Source organism: Haliotis asinina, chromosome 6 (genome assembly GCF_037392515.1).
Source record: "Haliotis asinina isolate JCU_RB_2024 chromosome 6, JCU_Hal_asi_v2, whole genome shotgun sequence".
Taxonomy (NCBI): Eukaryota; Metazoa; Mollusca; class Gastropoda; order Lepetellida; family Haliotidae; genus Haliotis; species Haliotis asinina.
In genome coordinates, this window is record NC_090285.1 from 70735701 (window position 1) to 70756532 (window position 20832).

The window sequence follows — 20832 nt, forward strand, 5'->3', positions numbered from 1 at the left end:
ACTTAGTGGTCATTGTGTGGGAGTACAACACTGAGAAATTGTGTGGGAGTACAACACTCAGTGATCATTGAGTGGGAGTACAGCACTGAGTGATCATTTTGTAGGAGTACAACACTGTGTGATCATTGTGTAGGAGTACAACACTGAGTAATCATTGTTTGGGAGTACAACACTCAGTGATTATTGTTTGGGAGTACAACACTCAGTGATCATTGTGTTGGAGTACAACACTGAATGATCATTGTGTGGGAGTACAACACTGAGTGATCTTTGTTTAGGAGTACAACACTGAGACATTGTTGGGGGGGTACAACACTCAGTGATCATTGTGTAGGAGTAAAACACTTAGTGGTCATTGTATGGGAGTGCTCACAGTAATGATGGACTTTTCCAGTTGATCCGGGATATGATCTCTGTGAGCGAGGCCACTAACTGGTCCACTAGAAGTAGCACCGAGGCCAAGTACCGAGCCCTGCGATGCAGTATCGACTATCTTGAGTCACATGACCCACAACACAAGTTGGTGAGAGACCTTGTTGAATCGTCCATTGAAGGGTAAGCCTCACAAGTCTTTATTGCATCATATGTCTGTAGGTTATCACAGAAACATTTCATGTCTTGTGTCTGTAGGTTATCACAGAAACATTTCATGTCTTGTGTCCGTAGGTTATCACAGAAACATTTCATGTCTTGTGTCTGTAGGCTATCACAGAAACATTTCATGTCTTGTGTCTGTAGGTTATCACAGAAGGATTTCATGTCTTGTGCCTGTAGGTTATCACAGAAGGATTTCATGTCTTGTGCCTGTAGGTTTTCTTGATGTGAATTAGCAGCAAGCATTGGTAGAAAGGCGATAGGTCTAATAGTGACATCTCTCGTGATTTGGTTATTCCTTTAATCAGATTTTTGAAGTCCATGTTTTGTCAGATGTTCTCTTGAACATAATGTCCTTGTTTTGTCAGAGATATAAAACTGGAGATCAAGGCTGTGTACGAGGTGCAGCGACCTATTGAGGAAACCAACTTTCGTCATGACATGGATCACAAACGACTCCTGTTCCATGCATCCAGGCCAGAAAACTTTGTTGGAATATTGTCACGGTTGGTTTCTTTGGTAATAACTGAAATTACTGAAGCTGTTGTTATTACAGTGATGTTTATCTGGTGACTTGTTCATCTGTCTGTGTGTTCTTGATTTCAGTGGGCTGTTGTTGCCGAAAGTTGTAGTGGAGAACTATGGGGGTCAGAGGTCAGATGCAGGGATGCTGGGAAGTGGACTCTACTTTGCCAGTGCTGCAAGGTCAGTTGGTGGGAATTGTTGATTACTGGGTGAAAAAGATGCTGCTGTGTAGTTAGCTCAACTGACGCAAGTGCCCTAAGGCAATGTTATTATGTTGTATCACCTAGTGAAATGTGCCCATGGTGTTATATAGTGATATCGCCTACAGTCCCTCACCTTGTCAGAATGTATCGTTTTGTGTCCAGTTGGAGATCTGTATTGGAGCGGGTCACAATGGTGTGAGGAACATCACAAGCAATCAGGTCTTTGAATAGCAGGGAGGGAGAGAACATATATATGTTCCTGTAATAACAACAGAAGCGATAAGACAACAAAGATATATTCTACACAGTGGAACAAATGGACACCAGCACTAGACAGTGCATTAGCGGTGAATGGAAGCCAACAATTAACTGTTAATTAATGTTGATAGGTGATGAACCACAGTAGAGCCTGGACAAAGTGCTGATGGAAGAAAGCATGTAATAGCAGTAATAAATGCAAGAGAGATTTACAAACTGAGGCCTAAACAAACAAGTTGAAACCATAATAAAATAATTAGCTCCAACGTTGATAAAACAATAAGTACAGACAAGATTGAAATGATCAAAGCGATGAGTTGGAGGTACTGGGCAGATGTGTTGGTTCCCTGGTCACGTGGCTGGCCAATGTGAATGGCTTCTGCAGTTTTCTCTGTCACCAGTCACTTTGTGACTTCCCCCATGATGTGATGATCTTGTGTAGCTAGTCGCGAAACAGTCAGAGTCATACAAGCTTTTTAAGCCCATTTTTAACACATTGGCTATGATCAAAGTTAGGAATACTTAGTGCTGCAAATGTTTTGAGAATAGGGACCCAGGTTGTTGAGGATGTGTTCAGAGATAACAGATTTGAGGTATAGTTAACATGTTAAGGACATTGTGTCTATCTGACCTGACCGTGTTGTTGTAGCACCAGTGCCCAGTATTCCCGTGAGAGCAAGACGAAGGGCACAAGGCTGATGCTGGTGGCTGATGTTGCTCTAGGCCATTGTAAGGATCTGTATAACCATGACAGGACCCTCAAAGGCCCCCCAGAGGGGTATCACAGTGTACATGGTGTCAAGGACTCACCCAGCACCCCATCAGAATTCATGGTAGGGATTATGTCTCATGATGTTTGACTTACAGGCTCATGTTTGAGTATGTTTGACTGTGCAAAGCTAATGTATGATGATGTTTTGACTGCCAGGTTAATGTTTGACAATGTTTGACTTTTAGGCTGATGTTTGATAATGATTTGACTACCAGGTTGATGTTTGAATATGTTTGACTTACAGGCTGATGAGTATGCTGTGTACAGCATAAACCAGCAGCGTCTGAGATACCTAGTGGAGTTCAGCCTGGAGGGGGACCAAGTTCGGGATGTAAGTCTGGCAGACTGCCAGCAAGACATGGAGCAGACAGCTTTGGCTGACATGTTGCAGGACAACTTAGGTATGTCTGTAGTGTTCACATTTCAGATGTGGCAAACACCAGTGAACATACACAAGTCTCTTTGTCTGCCACTATATACCTTCACTTTCTGTCCAGTCCTGTTCACTCCTGTCTTTGTCAAACCCAGGAAGGCCTGGGTTAGAATATTGGCCTTCAGTAACCCATGCTTGTCGCAAGAGGTGACTTATAGGATTGGGTGGTAAGGCTTGCAGACTGGGTTGACACGTTTTTTCAGTTCTCAGTTGTGCAGATTGATGCTTATGCTGTTGAGCACAGGATTGTCTGGTCCGGATTCGATTATTTACAGACGGCCGCTGTATAGATGAAATATTGCTGAGTGTGGCATAAAACTAAACTCACTCACTCAGTCACTCAGCTCTTCATGCCATTCATCATTATTGTGCAATATTCACTATTTTCACTGTATTAAGTGAGTTCACTATGTTCCTCCACCTCCCACTACTACAGACTTATCTGATGTGCTGGGCATTGAGGATCCTCTGTCTAAGGTGGAGGCTGGTCTGGTTTCGGAGAGCAACAAGATGGCTGTGGAGCTGCAAGGAGTTCACATCCGTTCCAAACTGGTGGACCTGGCTGCTCAGGTGGGATTCACTGATTATTCACAATGAGTCAGAAGTCACTTAACCCTTGTGGATGCCACAACATATATATCCTTCTTCTTCAACCGTCACTTTGAAGTCCTACAAAATTATTATATATCATGCACATAAATATACTATAGAGTTTTGAATTCTTCGCGAAATTCCCTGTTTTTTTTTATACCATCCACTGTTATCTCAGGCGAGGTTAAAGTGCTTCAAGTAACCTCTCAAAATTGGCTTCATCGTAAATGTCGCCTTTATACACACAATACAAAATTGCGATTCACAGCATTATAACAACACTTATCATTCATCCCATATTCAGGGTGATTACTACAGTATGCTTGATTTCTTTATCCTGGTTTGGTATGCATACGAGTTCAAGTGTCCAATTATTTCCTACTTATGTAGCATCTACTGTAGAGTTTGCAAATAGTGTATGGAAGGAGGACCAGAAAGCATAGAATTTTGTTGGATTTACGTTAGAAAATGCCGTACATTTGGTAGCTTTATAGTAAATAAGTATTCCTTTGAAACCCTGTAAAAGTTGGTTTTATATTGTTTTGGCTTGTATTATGTAGCATATATTTCACTATTAAAACACCAAATGAAGCGGATTGTTGTTTTTGCCTTGAAACCAAAGATAATGTTTTCGTGCATCAAGGTTATGTTTCCTTCAGACAATACATCAAGCCAGGCGGATACTTTCTTCCATACTTTCGCTGTATGTCAGAATTCACACAGTAAATGTGTGATTGTTTCAGGGGCTTATTCACTGTTTACAAAATTATGTTTCATGAAGGCCGGTATTGAGATGCCAATTACATCATGTATATTTCATGTTCAACTGCAACAAATGCATCATTGAATTCCCAATACATCTTAAAGTCAAATGAGAACTGGTCCTTGTCAACAATACCAATTGTCTAAGTAAAACGAAATCAAATATATTGAGTGTGAAAACGAATGCTGTGCTTGAAATGTATACAAAGAACAATTCTGATTTTACACTACATAGCATTTCCGGAAATTTTCCGACATCCACCCATCTAATCATTGTTTACAATACATTTAGAAGATGCAGGGGAAGAGTATCGTAGCAAGAAATAGCAAATTAGAAATAGATACAATGCAATGATTTCATAATACATAAGAAACTGTCAAAGTTTCCATGCAGTGTGATACCATGACTGATGCAAAATCATGTTGAACAACCGTGGTACTTATTAACATTTCTAGCTTCTTCTGTTATTTACAATGTAAATGATAAAAACATTTAATAAAACCCACATAGTAAGAATCATTGTGATTACATACATCACACTTTCATGTAGAAACGATCCCATAATTGAGGGAACAGTCCTCTCAAAATCCTGTGTATCCTTGTCAGCAAAGCTGCCATTTTGTAAGAAATAGGTCATTGGTAGTGTTGTCACACGTCAACATTGTTGCACATATTAGGCAATTTCTTTGAAGGTCGGTTAAACATCAATTGCCTTATCATTCTGATTACAATTTCAGTATTATGATGTATATTTACGTATTGTTCAGATATTTTTTAATGAAACTAATTTCAGTGGATATAGAGGGTATGCATTATTATACTTTGAAAGTTTTTTATTGTTTGAATAATATTTACATAGGAAATTGACACATTTATTGCAGTATGCCACATTTTAAGCCTTTGCACAAGTGTTACAAACCACACGTAGCCATTACTGCAACATACTTTGGTTCCTATGGTGTACAATATTCAATATGTTGGGACTAATATTGCAGTTTCATATGAACAGGTTGATAAACAATGATTTAATTCAACCTTAGAAAATATCAATGAAAAAAGCCACACATATTTGTTGGAATTGTCTTGTTCATTGAATTTATTTGTATTGTTTTAAAGACAAAACAATTATGAATACTGATTGACCAGATATGAGTTTTTCAACATTTTACTATTCATCATCAGTGTTTTCGAACATACAATCAATTTAAATTTGATTAAAACATATTATGATGGCAAAGTATCTAATTCAAAGAATATTTATATCAAAATTGTTGAAGAATATAAACCAGGTCATGTTTTAATTTTGACAAACCTTACGTCCCTATTCTAATACAGTGGATGTCCTTAAAACTGGCATACCTCCAGTTTGGTCCTGGGAGAAGCTAGTTAATTATGTTTGTGACCAGTGAACAGCTTATATTGTATCTGCTGTCATTGTGTCTTTTCTCATACTTGTAAATAAATATTACTGCTTGTCATATATCTAGACAGAGCAAAGTGTTGTTGGACTGTTGTAGGCCTTACTAACCGTACTCCCAGTTGCAGTAAGATGTTTGTAGATGACTGACTTAGACTGATGTACTATGCAACACTACTGTTGGACTGTTGTAGGCCTTACTAACCGTACTCCCAGTTGCAGTAAGATGTTTGTAGATGACTGACTTAGACTGATGTACTATGCAACACTACTGTTGGACTGTTGTAGGCCTTACTAACCGCACTCCCAGTTGCAGTAAGATGTTTGTAGATGACTGACTTAGACTGATGTACTATGCAACACTACTGTTGGACTGTTGTAGGCCTTACTAACCGCACTCCCAGTTGCAGTAAGATGTTTGTAGATGACTGACTTAGACTGATGTACTATGCAACACTACTGTTGGACTGTTGTAGGCCTTACTAACCGCACTCCCAGTTGCAGTAAGATGTTTGTAGATGACTGACTTAGACTGATGTACTATGCAACACTACTGTTGGACTGTTGTAGGCCTTACTAACCGCACTCCCAGTTGCAGTAAGATGTTTGTAGATGACTGACTTAGACTGATGTACTATGCAACACTACTGTTGGACTGTTGTAGGCCTTACTAACCGCACGCCCAGTTGCAGTAAGATGTTTGTAGATGACTGACTTAGACTGATGTACTATGCATCACTACTGCAGGTGATAGTTCTCCAGGAGTACTACAACAACAGTGACACTGCTGTGGAGGCCAAGTATGTGTTTCCTCTAGATGACATGGCGGCTGTGTGTGGCTTTGAAGCGTTCATCAATGACAAGCACATTGTAGGCGAGGTCAAAGAGAAGGAGCAAGCTCACAAGGAATACAGGAAGGCTGTCAGTGAGGGTCATGGAGCTTATCTGATGGACAGAGATGAAGAGACACCGGTAAGTATGGGTGAAGGTCAGCAGTGAGGGTCATGGAGCTTATCTGATGGACTGAGATGAAGAGACACCGGTAAGTATGGGTGAAGGTCAGCAGTGAGGGTCATGGAGCTTATCTGATGGACTGAGATGAAGAGACACCGGTAAGTATGGGTGAAGGTCAGCAGTGAGGGTCATGGAGCTTATCTGATGGACTGAGATGAAGAGACACCGGTAAGTATGGGTGAAGGTCAGCAGTGAAGGTTATGTTGCTTATCTGATGGACACAGATGAAGAGACACTGATAAGTTTGGGTGAAGATCAATACTGAAGTTCGTGGAGGTGATCTGATGGACAGAGATGAAGAGACCAGTAGGTTTGGGAGAAGGTCAGTAGTGAGGGTCGTGGAGGTGATCTGATGGACAGAGATGAAGAAAGAAAGGTAAGTTCAGTCACCAGTGAAGGTTTTGGGGTGTGTCATAATGGAAGGTCATTTAGCCTTTCTGATGGACAGACATGTTAAGGTGGCAGTAAGTTAGAGGTGAAGATGTGACAGGGATGTTGTGTGGGAAGGTGATTACTGAAAGGTAGCAAGCCATATTGGTTTTGCTATAAATACTAAAACCAGTTTCTGTGTTTAATGTTTCAGGATGTTTTTACAGTGAGTGTTGGCAACCTCCCACCCCATGCATCTGTCCTCATCAAGATTACTTATGTAGCTGAGCTACAGGTCGAAGCAGAACTTATAAGTTTCCGGTTACCAGGCAGTGTGGCACCATGGAAACAAGACTCCGCTGCTGCTGAAATCACTCAGGTACGCATTCTGACACTAAGACTGTGTGCTTATGAAATAATTGCAACTGTGAAAGTATGGAATTTTCATTGTTTGAATTTTCTCACGATGATGAAATATGATGATATGTTTTGTTTTGTTTTATATAGATGTTCTTATGCATATTATTTAGAAACACTTCTTGTGTTGCTGGTTTGAAGATTTTTCAGTTGTTGCTAATGGTTACAGACTGAGGTAGAAACACACAAGGTTCAGTCAGGAGACACTACTGTGCAGGTTGCTGTGGAGATGCCTTTTGACATTCGCTCAATACAGTGTCCCTCACACAAAATCAGAATGAAGGTGAGAAACACTCAAGCATTTTCAGATTTTTATTGATTTCAGAGGTGGTTTTAAAATTCATAGAAAGACTGCAGTCTAATCTATGTTTCATTCTCAATAAACATTTGCCTGGGGACTGTTAAACCTGTTCATTATGTATGACAAGTGAAAAATAAAATTTACTTACCATGTAGTTCTGTTTTTAGCCCACCTTTTTCAATAATATCAATTATTTCTGTTGCCATTGGGGGAAGTTTGAATTTCTCATGGTAAAAGATTGAAATGCCCAGTAATCGAAACAGGCAGATATTTGAATCTCATGAATATATACTGGACAAAAATAGTTAAGGATATATATAAATTTTGAAATTATGAATAATTATCTATTTATTCCTTGACACACTGATGAAATATCAGTCATAAAAGTACCAATATCCCTAATTTATTTTGTCCAGCATGTATGGTGATCTGAAGTTATGTGGTTCAACATAAAGCTGTCCTTAGTGTAGTGATACTGGATCAATAGGATCTGAGAGTTGTGTATCGGTCATCTGCCTATTTGTCTGTAGAGTAATGAAAGATGAAAGTTTTGTCTGGCACTATCATGAACTTTGCTCATCAGAATGGACAAGATTGATGATAAATGAAAAGTGTGATATGTTTTAAGAATTTAGTGACAGAGTCCACCTGGAAACACTAGTATCACATAGTCCTGTCATGTAGTGCTGTCATGTAGTTGTGTCTTGTAGTGCTGTCAGGTGTCTACTCATGTAACTGTTGGTCTACAGTGTCTACTCATGTAGCTGTTGGTCTACAGTGTCTACTCATGTAACTGTTGGTTTATAGTTTCTACTCATGTAACTGTTGGTTTATAGTTTCTACTCATGTAACTGTTGGTTTATAGTTTCTACTCGTGTAACTGTTGGTTTATAGTTTCTACTCATGTAGCTCTTGGTCTGTAGTGTCTACTCATGTAACTGTTGGTTTATAGTTTCTACTCATGTAGCTGTTGGTTTATAGTTTCTACTCATGTAACTATTGGTTTATAGTTTCTACTCATGTAACTGTTGGTTTATAGTTTCTACTCATGTAACTGTTGGTTTATAGTTTCTACTCATGTAACTGTTGGTTTATAGTTTCTACTCGTGTAGCTGTTGGTTTATAGTTTCTACTCATGTAACTGTTTGTCTGTAGTGTCTACTCATGTAACTGTTGGTTTATAGTTTCTACTCATGTAACTGTTGGTCTACAGTGTCTACTCATGTAACTGTTGGTTTATAGTTTCTACTCATGTAACTGTTGGTTTATAGTTTCTACTCGTGTAACTGTTGGTTTATAGTTTCTACTCGTGTAACTGTTGGTTTATAGTTTCTACTCGTGTAGCTCTTGGTCTGTAGTGTCTACTCATGTAATTGTTGGTTTATAGTTTCTACTCATGTAACTGTTGGTCTGTAGGGTCTACTCATGTAACTGTTGGTCTGTAGTGTCTACTTATGTAACTGTTGGTCTGTAGTGTCTACTCGTGTAGCTGTTGGTCTGTAGTGTCTACTCGTGTATCTGTTGGTCTGTAGTGTCTACTCATGTAGCTGTTGGTCTGTAGTGTCTACTCATGTAGCTGTTGGTCTGTAGTGTCAACTCATGTAGCTGTTGGTCTGTAGTGTCTACTCATGTTCCTCCAGAGAACTGCTGCTAAGGCGGTTGTGGAGATGTGTGATGGACAGTCAATACAAGATGGCTTCCACCTCCTGATTGGGCTGGCTGAGATACACGTGCCTCGGATGTGGGTTGAGAGACATCCGGACAAGGACATGCATCAGGTAGGCTGGCAGGGGAATGATTGTATGGTTTGTGGATGGAGAGACATGCATCAGGTAGGCTGGCAGGGGAATGATTGTATGGTTTGTGGATGGAGAGACATGCATCAGGTAGGCTGGCAGGGGAATGATTGTATGGTTTGTGGATGGAGAGACATGCATCAGGTAGGCTGGCAGGGGAATGATTGTATGGTTTGTGGATGGAGAGACATGCATCAGGTAGGCTGGCAGGGGAATGATTTTATGGTTTGTGGATGGAGAGACATGCATCAGGTAGGCTGGCAGGGGAATGATTGTATGGTTTGTGGATGGAGAGACATGCATCAGGTAGGCTGGCAGGGGAATGATTGTATGGTTTGTGGATGGAGAGACATGCATCAGGTAGGCTGGCAGGGGAATGATTTTATGGTTTGTGGATGGAGAGACATGCATCAGGTAGGCTGGCAGGGGAATGATTGTATGGTTTGTGGATGGAGAGACATGCATGAACCAGGGGATCAAAGCTGCATGTTGTATGTGTATTTTAATTGTTGTTGTTTTAGTAATATCATGTTGTGTCAGGTTCATGTTGAATATTCTCTCCCTATTTTTTCTTTGATCTTCATTCTGTAATCTAGGCCTGCATGTTGACATTTTACCCTGAGTTTGAAGCGGATGAGGATGATGATGTGGAGATTGTGTTCCTCCTTGACCTCTCCAACTCCATGTCAGGTGATGCAGTGCTGGATGCCAAGAAGCTGTTGATGATGTTGCTGCACAACTTGCCACCACGCTCCACCTTCAACGTCCTCTGCTTCGGAACAGGTCAGTTTCATCCACGCAATGTGTTGCTAAGGGTGCGATTTGATGATCAATTGATGAAAAGATGTGGACAGATAGATCATTATTAATGATATTGGGAGCACTGGGAGTAATGTTTGAGTAACCATGGACATGGTATTGGTGATGTTGTCAGGTCACCGGGAGCTGTTCCCAACCAGCCAGCCCAACACAAACACCAACATCCATTCTGTGGAGACATTCCTCAAGGTGGGTGGAATCTTGTTGCCAAACAACCATGACACTTTTTGGATAATTTCAACGGGATTCCAGTCAGTTAACTTCTGCTTTTGTCTGTATCAGTACAGTAATTGTAAACTCTGTTGTCAGGGGAGTCCAGTCAGTTAACTTCTACTTTTGTCTGTATCAATACAGTAATTGTAAACTGTGTTGTCAGGGGAGTCCAGTCAGTTAACTTCTACTTTTGTCTGTATCAATACAGTAATTGTAAACTGTGTTGTCAGGGGAGTCCAGTCAGTTAACTTCTACTTTTGTCTGTATCAATACAGTAATTGTAAACTGTGTTGTCAGGGGAGTCCAGTCAGTTAACTTCTACTTTTGTCTGTATCAATACAGTAATTGTAAACTGTGTTGTCAGGGGAGTCCAGTCAGTTAACTTCTACTTTTGTCTGTATCAATACAGTAATTGTAAACTGTGTTGTCAGGGGAGTCCAGTCTGTTAACTTCTACTTTTGTCTGTATCAATACAGTAATTGTAAACTGTGTTGTCAGGGGAGTCCAGTCAGTTAACTTCTACTTTTGTCTGTATCAATACAGTAATTGTAAACTCTGTTGTCAGGGGAGTCCAGTCAGTTAACTTCTACTTTTGTCTGTATCAATACAGTAATTGTAAACTGTGTTGTCAGGGGAGTCCAGTCTGTTAACTTCTACTTTTGTCTGTATCAATACAGTAATTGTAAACTGTGTTGTCAGGGGAGTCCAGTCTGTTAACTTCTACTTTTGTCTGTATCAATACAGTAATTGTAAACTGTGTTGTCAGGGGAGTCCAGTCAGTTAACTTCTACTTTTGTCTGTATCAATACAGTAATTGTAAACTGTGTTGTCAGGTGGTTATTTATGGAATGGGACTTTGTTAGTTTCATGAAAATAAGATCTTGCCTTTTCATTGTCTTCCCATAATGCACATGCTCTATGGCAGTGGCATGCAAATTCATATATTTTCATCAGTTTAGTAGCCTGGAAAGGTGTTACGGTAAGTGTGTCTGTGTAGTATCTTAGATGTACTCCACACCTATGACCAGAAGTGTTAATTTTCATTGTGTAGATGTCAGAAATTTAAATATCCTCTTGTACTTCAATGCTACTTAGCAGTATTTGATTTGACTAGCAATATTTTATGTTTGGCCATCAGGACACGAACTGTTCACTTCCTGTTCATAGTTTGACCTGTCATCATGACATTATGACATGCAGCATTGAATGTAGAAATGCATGGGCAGGTGACTTAAGGATCTAGTTGTACTATTGAGATTGACTGGAATGGGGGATCAGATGATATTTTTGGATGCGGTAACTGAGGTGAAGCTTTTAGGTTGAATAATGGTAATGTTATGGTTAGTCATCATTTTACTGGGGTAGGAATTAGTTGGTGGCTGATCTTGTCGTGCAGACGGCGTGGGCAGACATGGGCAACACAGAGGTGTTTAAACCCCTCCACTCTTACCACCTGCTAGCCTCCACCACAGCAACACGGAACATCTTCATCATCAGCGATGGACACATCAACAATGAGGACAGTGTTCTCAATGCCGTCCTCAACAACACTAATCATACTCGAGTCTTCACATTTGGTGTCAGGTATGAGATGAGTTGACTTGTGTCGCTTTATCAGTAACAAGGAGGTAAACCATAGGATACTGGTTCATGGATGTAGGCTGTTGCATAGACCTCTCAGTGTTTAGTCTTCTTATCATCGCTTGGCTTGTGGTTTGGTTTTTCTCTTGAGCTTCAAGAGATTATTACCTCCCAGGGTCATTTCAGTTAGGTTTACTCAAACAAATGAGGAGACATATTTAAAATTAGTTGTACTTAAACTGCTGTCAAAAGTGAGGCTCAGTCACTTCCAGCAGCAAAACATGGATGGAATTGATGTTGAGCTTATTAGTACTACCACACAACATGATACTGTTTTAGTTAGAGTACATGTATGATAGTGTACTGTCAGTCTTGTCTGATCCCATGTACTGATTTCTTGTGTATTTCTCTAGTTCCACTGCCAACATGCACCTCCTGCGAGCCATTGCCAGAGTTGGAGGGGGAGCATTTGAGTTCTTTGACAGGAAAGCCAAATCTAAGTGGGAGAGGAAGGTAAGCTGTGGTAGCATCACTCAACCCTGTGTGGAGTGTTCATCCACTTCTAGTTATCCCCTGCAATGCGTTTAAAATGTTTAGCATGGGGTTTAGAATGGACTCCACCCATCAGTGCATTTGACAGTGCATGCATGCATCTGTGCTCATTTGTCTAAATCTCACCACTCTGGCACTTATCTCACCACTCTGGTGTATCTTATCTCACCACAATAGGATGGCATATCTCACCACTCTGGTGTGTCTTATCTCACCACTTATCTCACCACTTATCTCACCACTCTGGTGTGTCGTTTCTCACCACTTATCTCAAGCCTTCCATCAACAGGTGAAGTCTCAGCTGAGTAAGGCCTCCCAGCCAGGTCTGACCTCTGTGGCAGTTGAGTGGCAACAATTTGACAGTGATGCAGCAACATTGCCACAAGCTCCACGGCAGATCACAGCTCTATTCAACGGCTCACGGCAAGTTGTGTATGGACTGGTACCTAACTGCACCATGGTGGGTATATATGTGTAGTAAATGTGTTAATGTTTTATGATGATGATGAAGATGATGACGACAATAATGATGATATTTGCGACTGTTTCAATGTAGGCAACCTTGAAGGCTGTTGTCGGGGGACAGGAAGTGTCAACAGTAGTCTCAACGTCTGAACTTAGCATCACAACAGGATTGGTAAGAGATTTTAATTTTGTTTATGTTTAAGGCGGAGAAGCAGAGTGTGGTGTTCAGGTTGCTGTAACAGAATCACCAATGGACATGTCTTCATTGTCCATGCATTTAATGACAATAAAATATTGATGCAATTACATTGATATCTTCTCATTATACATAATCAGTTTTCATATTCCTATTTCATGTGTAACATTTAGATCAGGCCTACTGGCCTACAATCAAATGCTTTTCCTGTTTGTCCCATTGGTAGTCTCATACAGAATCATTATGCATCTATTTGTTGTAATCCCCACAATGTATCACAGATAAATCTTTAAATAAGAACAAATTTTGAAAAACAACTTCACCTGGTATCCACTGATCGCTGTATGTCTTGATTATAGATCGTTCACCGACTGACAGCACGGGCACTTATACGAGACTGGGAGGATGGTATGCTGTCTGCAGATCGCACACAACATGAGGTCAGTCCCATGATGCACTGTCACTTTTTTTCTTGAAACTGAAGAAATTAATTAATCTTTGTTTCTGAACCCATCTCTGCAACTTCAAATCTGTATAAACGTAGAGAAGTTAAATTTTTCCAACAGATGTGTGGCTCTTGAGGAGGGAACTATATAATGCTGTTGAAATTATTTGGGGAAAATTTAAGGACAGTTATCTCCTTAAAAAGTGTTTCTTTAAAAAATGAAGTCAATACATTTAAAAGGTTCTGCTTTTTGTTCCCTTGAAATATGTAGTAAACCCTTGTTGATGACGTTAGAGAATACTGTTGACAAATCTTGACCCTGAAGATACATGTGTTTATGATTCTTACCAACAAGTACCTGTATGTTGTAGATGTTGAAACTGAATCTGAAGAACTATGTGATTGACTTGAGCAAGGAGTATTCCATTGTCACTCAGTTCACCAGCTTTGTTGCCATAGAAACCAGAGATGAGGTAAGTGTTTCCTTATGTCCTGCGAATTGGAGTTATCAAATACGTTAGGAAGACGTGTATTGCCTTTAGGTGGGGAGTACTCCCACTGCTGCACATGTGCTCTCTAGGACCTGCCCAGATTAGATATTTTAGGGTTTAAAGAGCACCATTCCAAAACGTGTCTACTGCTGTAACTAGATGTTCTCACCTGAAATGTTCCAGCGATGAATAAGACATATGTATTTGAGGAATATGGTGTAACTACTTTAGAGTATGTGGCCCTGACGTTGACAGGTTGTGGAGTCGATGTTGACAGGTTGTGGAGTGTGTGTTGACAGTTTGTGGAATGGATGTTAGCATCTGGTGACCTTGATATTGACATGTTGTCTCCACAACATATCAGCATTCTACATGTCAACATCCACTCCACAACATGTCAACATCCACCCAACGACATATCATCATCCTCTCCACAACATGTCAACATCCACCCAACGACATATCATCATCCTCTCCACAACATGTCAACATCCACCCAACGACATATCAGCATCCTCTCCACAACATGTCAACATCCACCCAACGACATATCATTATCCTCTCCACAACATGTCAACATCCACCCAACAACATATCAGCATCCTCTCCACAATGTGTCAACATCCCCCCAACGACATATCAGCATCCTCTCCACAACATGTCAACATCCACCCAACGACATATCATCATCCTCTCCACAACATGTCAACATCCACCCAACAACATATCAGCATCCTCTCCACAATGTGTCAACATCCACCCAACAACATATCAGCATCCTACATGTCAACGTCAACTCCACAACATGTCAACATCCACCCGACAACATATCGGCATCCTACATGTCAACGTCAACTCCACAACATGTCAACATCCACCCAACAACATATCAGCATCCTCTCCACAATGTGTCAACATCCACCCAACAACATATCAGCATCCTGCATGTCAACGTCAACTCCACAACATGTCAACATCCACCCAACAACATATCGGCATCCTACATGTCAACGTCAACTCCACAACATGTCAACATCCACCCAACAACATATCAGCATCCTCTCCACAATGTGTCAACATCCACCCAACAACATATCAGCATCCTACATGTCAACATCCACTCCACAACATGTCAAAACCCACTCCACAAAATGTCAACATCCACTCCATGACATGTGAACATCCACAACATGTCAAAACCCACTCCACTACATGTCAGCATCCACTCCACAGCATATCAGCATCCACTCCACAGCATGTCAGCATCCTCTCTACAACATGTCAATATCCTCTCCACTACATGTCAACATTCTCTCCACTACATGTCAACATCCTCTCCACTACATGTCAACATCCACTCCACTACATGTCAACATCCACTCCACTACATGTCAACATCCACTCCACAACATGTCAACATCCGCTCCACTGCATGTCAACATCCACTCCACTACATGTCAACATCCACTCCACAACATGTCAACATCCGCTCCACTACATGTCAACATCCACTCCACTACATGTCAACATCCACTCCACTACATGTCAACATCCACTCCACTACATGTCAACATCCACTCCACAACACGTCAACAGCCTCTCCACTACATGTCAGCATCCACAGCACAACATGTCAACATCCACTCCACAGCATGTCAGCATCCACAGCACAACATGTCAACATCCACTCCACAGCATGTCAGCATCCTCTCTACAACATGTCAATATCCTCTCCACTACATGTCAACATCCACAGCACAACATGTCAACATCCTCTCCATTACACGTCAACAGCCTCTTAAGACGTTGTGGAGAGGATGTTGACATGTAGTGGAGTAGATGTTGACATGGTGTAACTGCTGCAGAGTATGTGGCTCCTCCGTTGACATTGATGTAGTTGTCCATCTCATACTCAGATTATTGGGTTTTTTTTAGCTCCTTCTATGAAAGGAGGTGTCAAACCAGTTAGTTACTGTTGGTATATATTAGTAGACTCTTTTGCTGAGCAAACAGTGAAGTTTTTAACTGAGTAATGTATGTATCCCGGCTAGGATGAGAAGAAAGGCCTGCGAGAGTCATGTGGCCCAAGCATACTTGACTTAGTGAGTGGTCACAACATGGACATACTAGACTACATGGGCTGGGACGGAGACAAGGACGAGGAGAAGATGAGCACATCAATGTCTGAGATGGAGGATTTGATGCTGGAGCCAGAAGTGCAAGATTCATTGATGGAGCAGGACTCGATAACGTTGTACATGAAACAGACGAAGTTGAGGGATCTGGATCTGGATCAGTGTGAATCAGTAAGAACACCTCAGTAAAACGCTGTTTTTGCAGACAATAGGAAGCAAACTTAATGCAACCCCTTGATCTGTTAGACTAGGAAGATATAAGGACATGTTACATTTCACTTTGAATTCATATCTTGTGTCAATAATTCAAGATACAAATGTACTTGTTTTGTTGCAAGTGTAATGGGTAGTTATGAAGTGGGAGTTCTGCCGTAGATGCAGCTTATAGTTTTATTTAGGTTTAGATGTCACCCTAGCCCGATGGCAACATAGTTTAGCCACTGTGTGGATTGGGTTTTTAAAAGTGTTCTTAAAGGCAGGTGTAATAATTGGTGAAGACTTGCTGGTGTGGATGTGTACTATTTTATCCTTTTTTAAAATGTAGCCGTAATATTCGGCACGACTTGATGAAGTGGGTCTAGTATGAATTCCTCAAAGTGGTTGAGAGAGTACGGGACATTACATTCCCGGGTTTCGAAGGCATTATTGATTAACATATCCATGAGATGATGTAACCATTCACTGCTCTTGAGACCTAAACTATCATACAGGCTGTCGACGGATGATGTGACACATGGCGGCATAAATATTGAGTACACTCTGGTGCATCAGAACAACCATTTTTCGATCAGTCTCCACATGCCGATGAGAGACGGAGACAAATCTTTAATAAGAGGGGGGCAATACTGTGTCGGGAGGGAAGATTTGTAATTCTCCAGGGACGAATCCTCTCCACAGTCCATCTTGCAAGTACTACAAAGTTGATTCACCGTCTTTGATGTCCACTCAGTCAATGCGGTACATTTTCATGGACCACGTGAGTTCTGTGGCATGACATTTATCCCCTCCCTCAAGCTCACTGGACTGGTACAGATGCCTCATGACAACCCAGTCCAGTAAATTTTTCTCTTTGCCACGATGCAAAGGTGCATCCGATTTGGTCGGCATGGATTTCATTTGAATGGCCTCGACAGGTTGTTTATTGATGAATTGAGTGACTTAGTTATTGATTGCTGACATTACGTGCGGTAAGCACTACACCCTTTCCATGGATCGATTGTCAGGGTTGACTATCTCTTGGGCATACTGGTGTCTGAACAAACAATCGGCCAAGTCCTGATGAATTCAGTGATGGCTTGGCATCGGTGAGCTCCAACCACCCTCACCTCTCTTGGACTTCATGGCTGGCTAACTGCTGTGACACGGTGCATTCGTCCTTCATTTTGCCAAGGACTTTTGGTCCTACTTGGTCTTAGACCTCAAATTGGGGACGAGGTTTTCCATGTGGGCCAGCTTAATGTTTCTGAGTAATATTTGCTGACAGTCTGACAGCCGGTCTCGGTTCACCATCAAACGTTCAGGAGCCAGTGGATAACTGGTGTGCGTTTTGTGCAAAGCTTCGGGATATTCCAAATCCACTTCGAGCAGGTGGCCCATCTTCAAGTCCTCGGTGATCGTCATAATGTTGTCTGTGTTAAAATGGTCTCCGTTAGTAGTAAATGCAATAGTGGTACGAGACTATTATCGACAAAAGTCTCTGTAAACCTTTGGGTTTTTTTTAAGTTAAGCTTTTATCAGGCCTTTATCTCTTTCCACTAGCATGTGTACCACTTTTTGCTTGCCCCACAACTTCCTGGTCACTATGACTGCAAATCAACATTTCCTGGTCACTCGATTGTGTATTATATCTTTGACGGTCTGTTACCCCCTTGTTTTATTAATTTTTCCTCTTTGCTGAAGGTGGAGTTTGTACGAGACTTGGTCCGAATCTCTTGTTTCATTCTGTTGTATTTAACAATTTCCAGAACGAAACTCCTCTTCTGATATTTTAGTTTTGGTGAGTGCAGTGGAAATGTGGTCGTCTATGGTGTTGAGCTTTGATTCAGCTAGAATTCCAATTTCATAATATTTCAATGCTTTACATGTTGTAGTTAACGAGATATGTACTTAAGAGCGAATCTGGTGACCTCTACAAGTCCAGCTGTTATTTCAATGCCTAACACTACAACGAAACCATCTTTGTTAAATGAGATGTACAGTGTGGTGCAGATTATGTTCATGAACCATTCAGGTCCTTTAAAGTCTGACAGATCAACCCGATCATACACATTGTTTTTTATAGTGCAAGCCATTTTCAGTGCCGTGCAAATCGAATCCCCTTACGTCTCCAGATGGCCATTGGTGACTGATGGCCATTGCCTATATAAAATGTTAGAAAATAGTTTCCAATTGTTTTTCTGATAAGTTCTCAGGTGTGCGCTTCAACCCATGAAATGTATGTTGTTTGGTAGGAAAATTGTGTTAAGTGATATGGTGTCTTGGTGACTCGTTGCAGCCTGGCAATCCATGTTCACCCATACGTAAATAGAGCAAGCGTGATATTGATGTTGTTTGGTCAACCAGAGTTCAATTCCTTGAATGATTTCGACTTCGCATCATGATTGTTCACTGAAGTAGAGTAGTATGATCAACGTGGGATTAGCCAGTAGATTTTCCACGATGCTGGCTTGTCACGTGTTCGAATTCCGACACCCACGTTGGATGTATTGGGTTTGCTAGAGAGTATGTGAGTGAGTGTAGTAAGATGTGACAGGGCTTCAACAACCATGGCGTGTCTGTATATAAGCCACATGAAGTGTTCCATTGTTCATGATTTTGTTCAGGTAGTGGTCTGTGTTCTCCATGAACATGTAGGAGGGCCAAGCGTGATGTATAGAAACCAGTTGACTTGTAGCAAAGTCCATTTGTCATCCTTGGTGAAGAAGGGAGCATACTGCTTGTTTCGAATTACAACCATGCGCTTGATCTCGTCTAAGTTGAATAGCTTGCTGCCGAATGCTGTGGTTATCATCCATTCGTCATTGTCATTGTGGACTAGGACGTACTGAACGTTGCTGACCGCTCCTAAGGCATCACTGTTGCTTACCTTATATTACCATATATATGCCGAACCCATAGATAAGCCGACCCCTAAACTGAGATAACACCTAAAATCAGTGTCAAAATGATATATTTCGTGCATAAACTGACTGTGGGTTGCTGTTCAACTCCCACTAACAGACATCTGGCAGTTACAGTCTTGGATGTAAAACTTATATATGTTAAGTGAGAATAATATCTAATAAAGATTATAGTGACCATTATTCCTAAAACTCCGTGTTTTTTTTCCTTCTTATATGCACAATAATACCTTAACCTGACAGAATTAGAATTACAAACTATATTTCCCAATTTTATTGGAAGAAAATTCTCATACACATGCTTCATCAACAGGTCCACATTATTAAATTGTCAAAGAGCAAAAGACGAAAAAGAAAACCACAGATATTGCTTGAGAAATGTCTATGTAGTAACTTTCCAATTACGTAAGAAAAAATATATAAAAGTTTGAAGGGATATTTAGTGGATCGAAACATGGCTCTCAGCTGGGGGATATAATGACATGTTACAAATGAAAGGGAATTATGCACCTACTCCAATAATCTCCCACTTTCTGCTTGTGCAAACAACAAAACAATAGCATTTGGGTCCATTGGTAACATTACTTGTGTATCATTTGTGTGGAACCAATCACTGTATGTAAAGTCACAGGAAGCAGCTGATCATACTGGAACCTGCATGTCATTTTGCAGTTGGCGACCAGACAGCATGATAACTGTTGTTATTGTTATTGTGTGTAAGGAAGGAACAAAACTTCATAGTGACTTAGCATAAAATATTTTGAAATAATGAAAACTGTATGCTTCTATATGTATTTTATAGATCATGTATAACAAAGTGGCTGTAATCGTAGTAAATTTCCTGGCAGGTGTATTGCTAACCTGTAAGATCATCCTGACAGGGCACTGACGAAATGAAAAATAGTTTCATGAAATCGTGTCTCATAGATAAGTCGACCTCCTTATACAGACTGCTTTTTTGGGTCCTCAAAATTTTGCTTACACAAGGTATTTTACAGTAAGTTACTGTTGGATTCACTGATGGGCGGTTTGTAAACGATGTTTGTAAATGATGTTTGTAAACAATGTTTGTAAATGATGTTTGTAAACGATGTTTGTAAATGATGTTTGTAAACAATGTTTGTAAACGATGTTTGTAAATGATGTTTTTCAGTTGCAAATCATACAGTTTACTCCTCCATCTACTCCTGGTTCGTCAAACCTGCGACTGTCCCCAAGTTTGGAAGTCGTTAAGTTGGCACATTTTTTCATTCGCATTCTGGGGCCTTAACCGCTTGTCATTATCATACGTGTAGCATTACACTGAGGTATCCTATATTCACAGGATTATGTTTTACATCTAAAACTGAAATTTTAAACTCCA

At 40.6% G+C, this 20832-nt stretch overlaps 1 protein-coding gene across 1 annotated transcript in view; it reads left to right on the forward strand.

Annotated features, from left to right (window-relative positions):
* The window catches only part of LOC137286358 (protein mono-ADP-ribosyltransferase PARP4-like), a 59058-nt gene that overhangs the window by 15714 nt on the left and 22512 nt on the right, over positions 1–20832 (forward strand). Inside the window, exons 9-27 of the mRNA XM_067818168.1 lie at positions 395–555; positions 963–1100; positions 1201–1299; positions 2230–2413; positions 2597–2753; positions 3222–3355; positions 6304–6528; positions 7154–7318; positions 7526–7639; positions 9298–9435; positions 10050–10236; positions 10388–10461; positions 11882–12069; positions 12480–12579; positions 12908–13078; positions 13175–13255; positions 13639–13719; positions 14096–14197; positions 16267–16521. Of these exons, the coding sequence (XP_067674269.1) occupies positions 395–555; positions 963–1100; positions 1201–1299; positions 2230–2413; positions 2597–2753; positions 3222–3355; positions 6304–6528; positions 7154–7318; positions 7526–7639; positions 9298–9435; positions 10050–10236; positions 10388–10461; positions 11882–12069; positions 12480–12579; positions 12908–13078; positions 13175–13255; positions 13639–13719; positions 14096–14197; positions 16267–16521 (2754 nt within the window). The remainder of the gene's footprint in view (positions 1–394; positions 556–962; positions 1101–1200; positions 1300–2229; positions 2414–2596; positions 2754–3221; positions 3356–6303; positions 6529–7153; positions 7319–7525; positions 7640–9297; positions 9436–10049; positions 10237–10387; positions 10462–11881; positions 12070–12479; positions 12580–12907; positions 13079–13174; positions 13256–13638; positions 13720–14095; positions 14198–16266; positions 16522–20832) is intronic.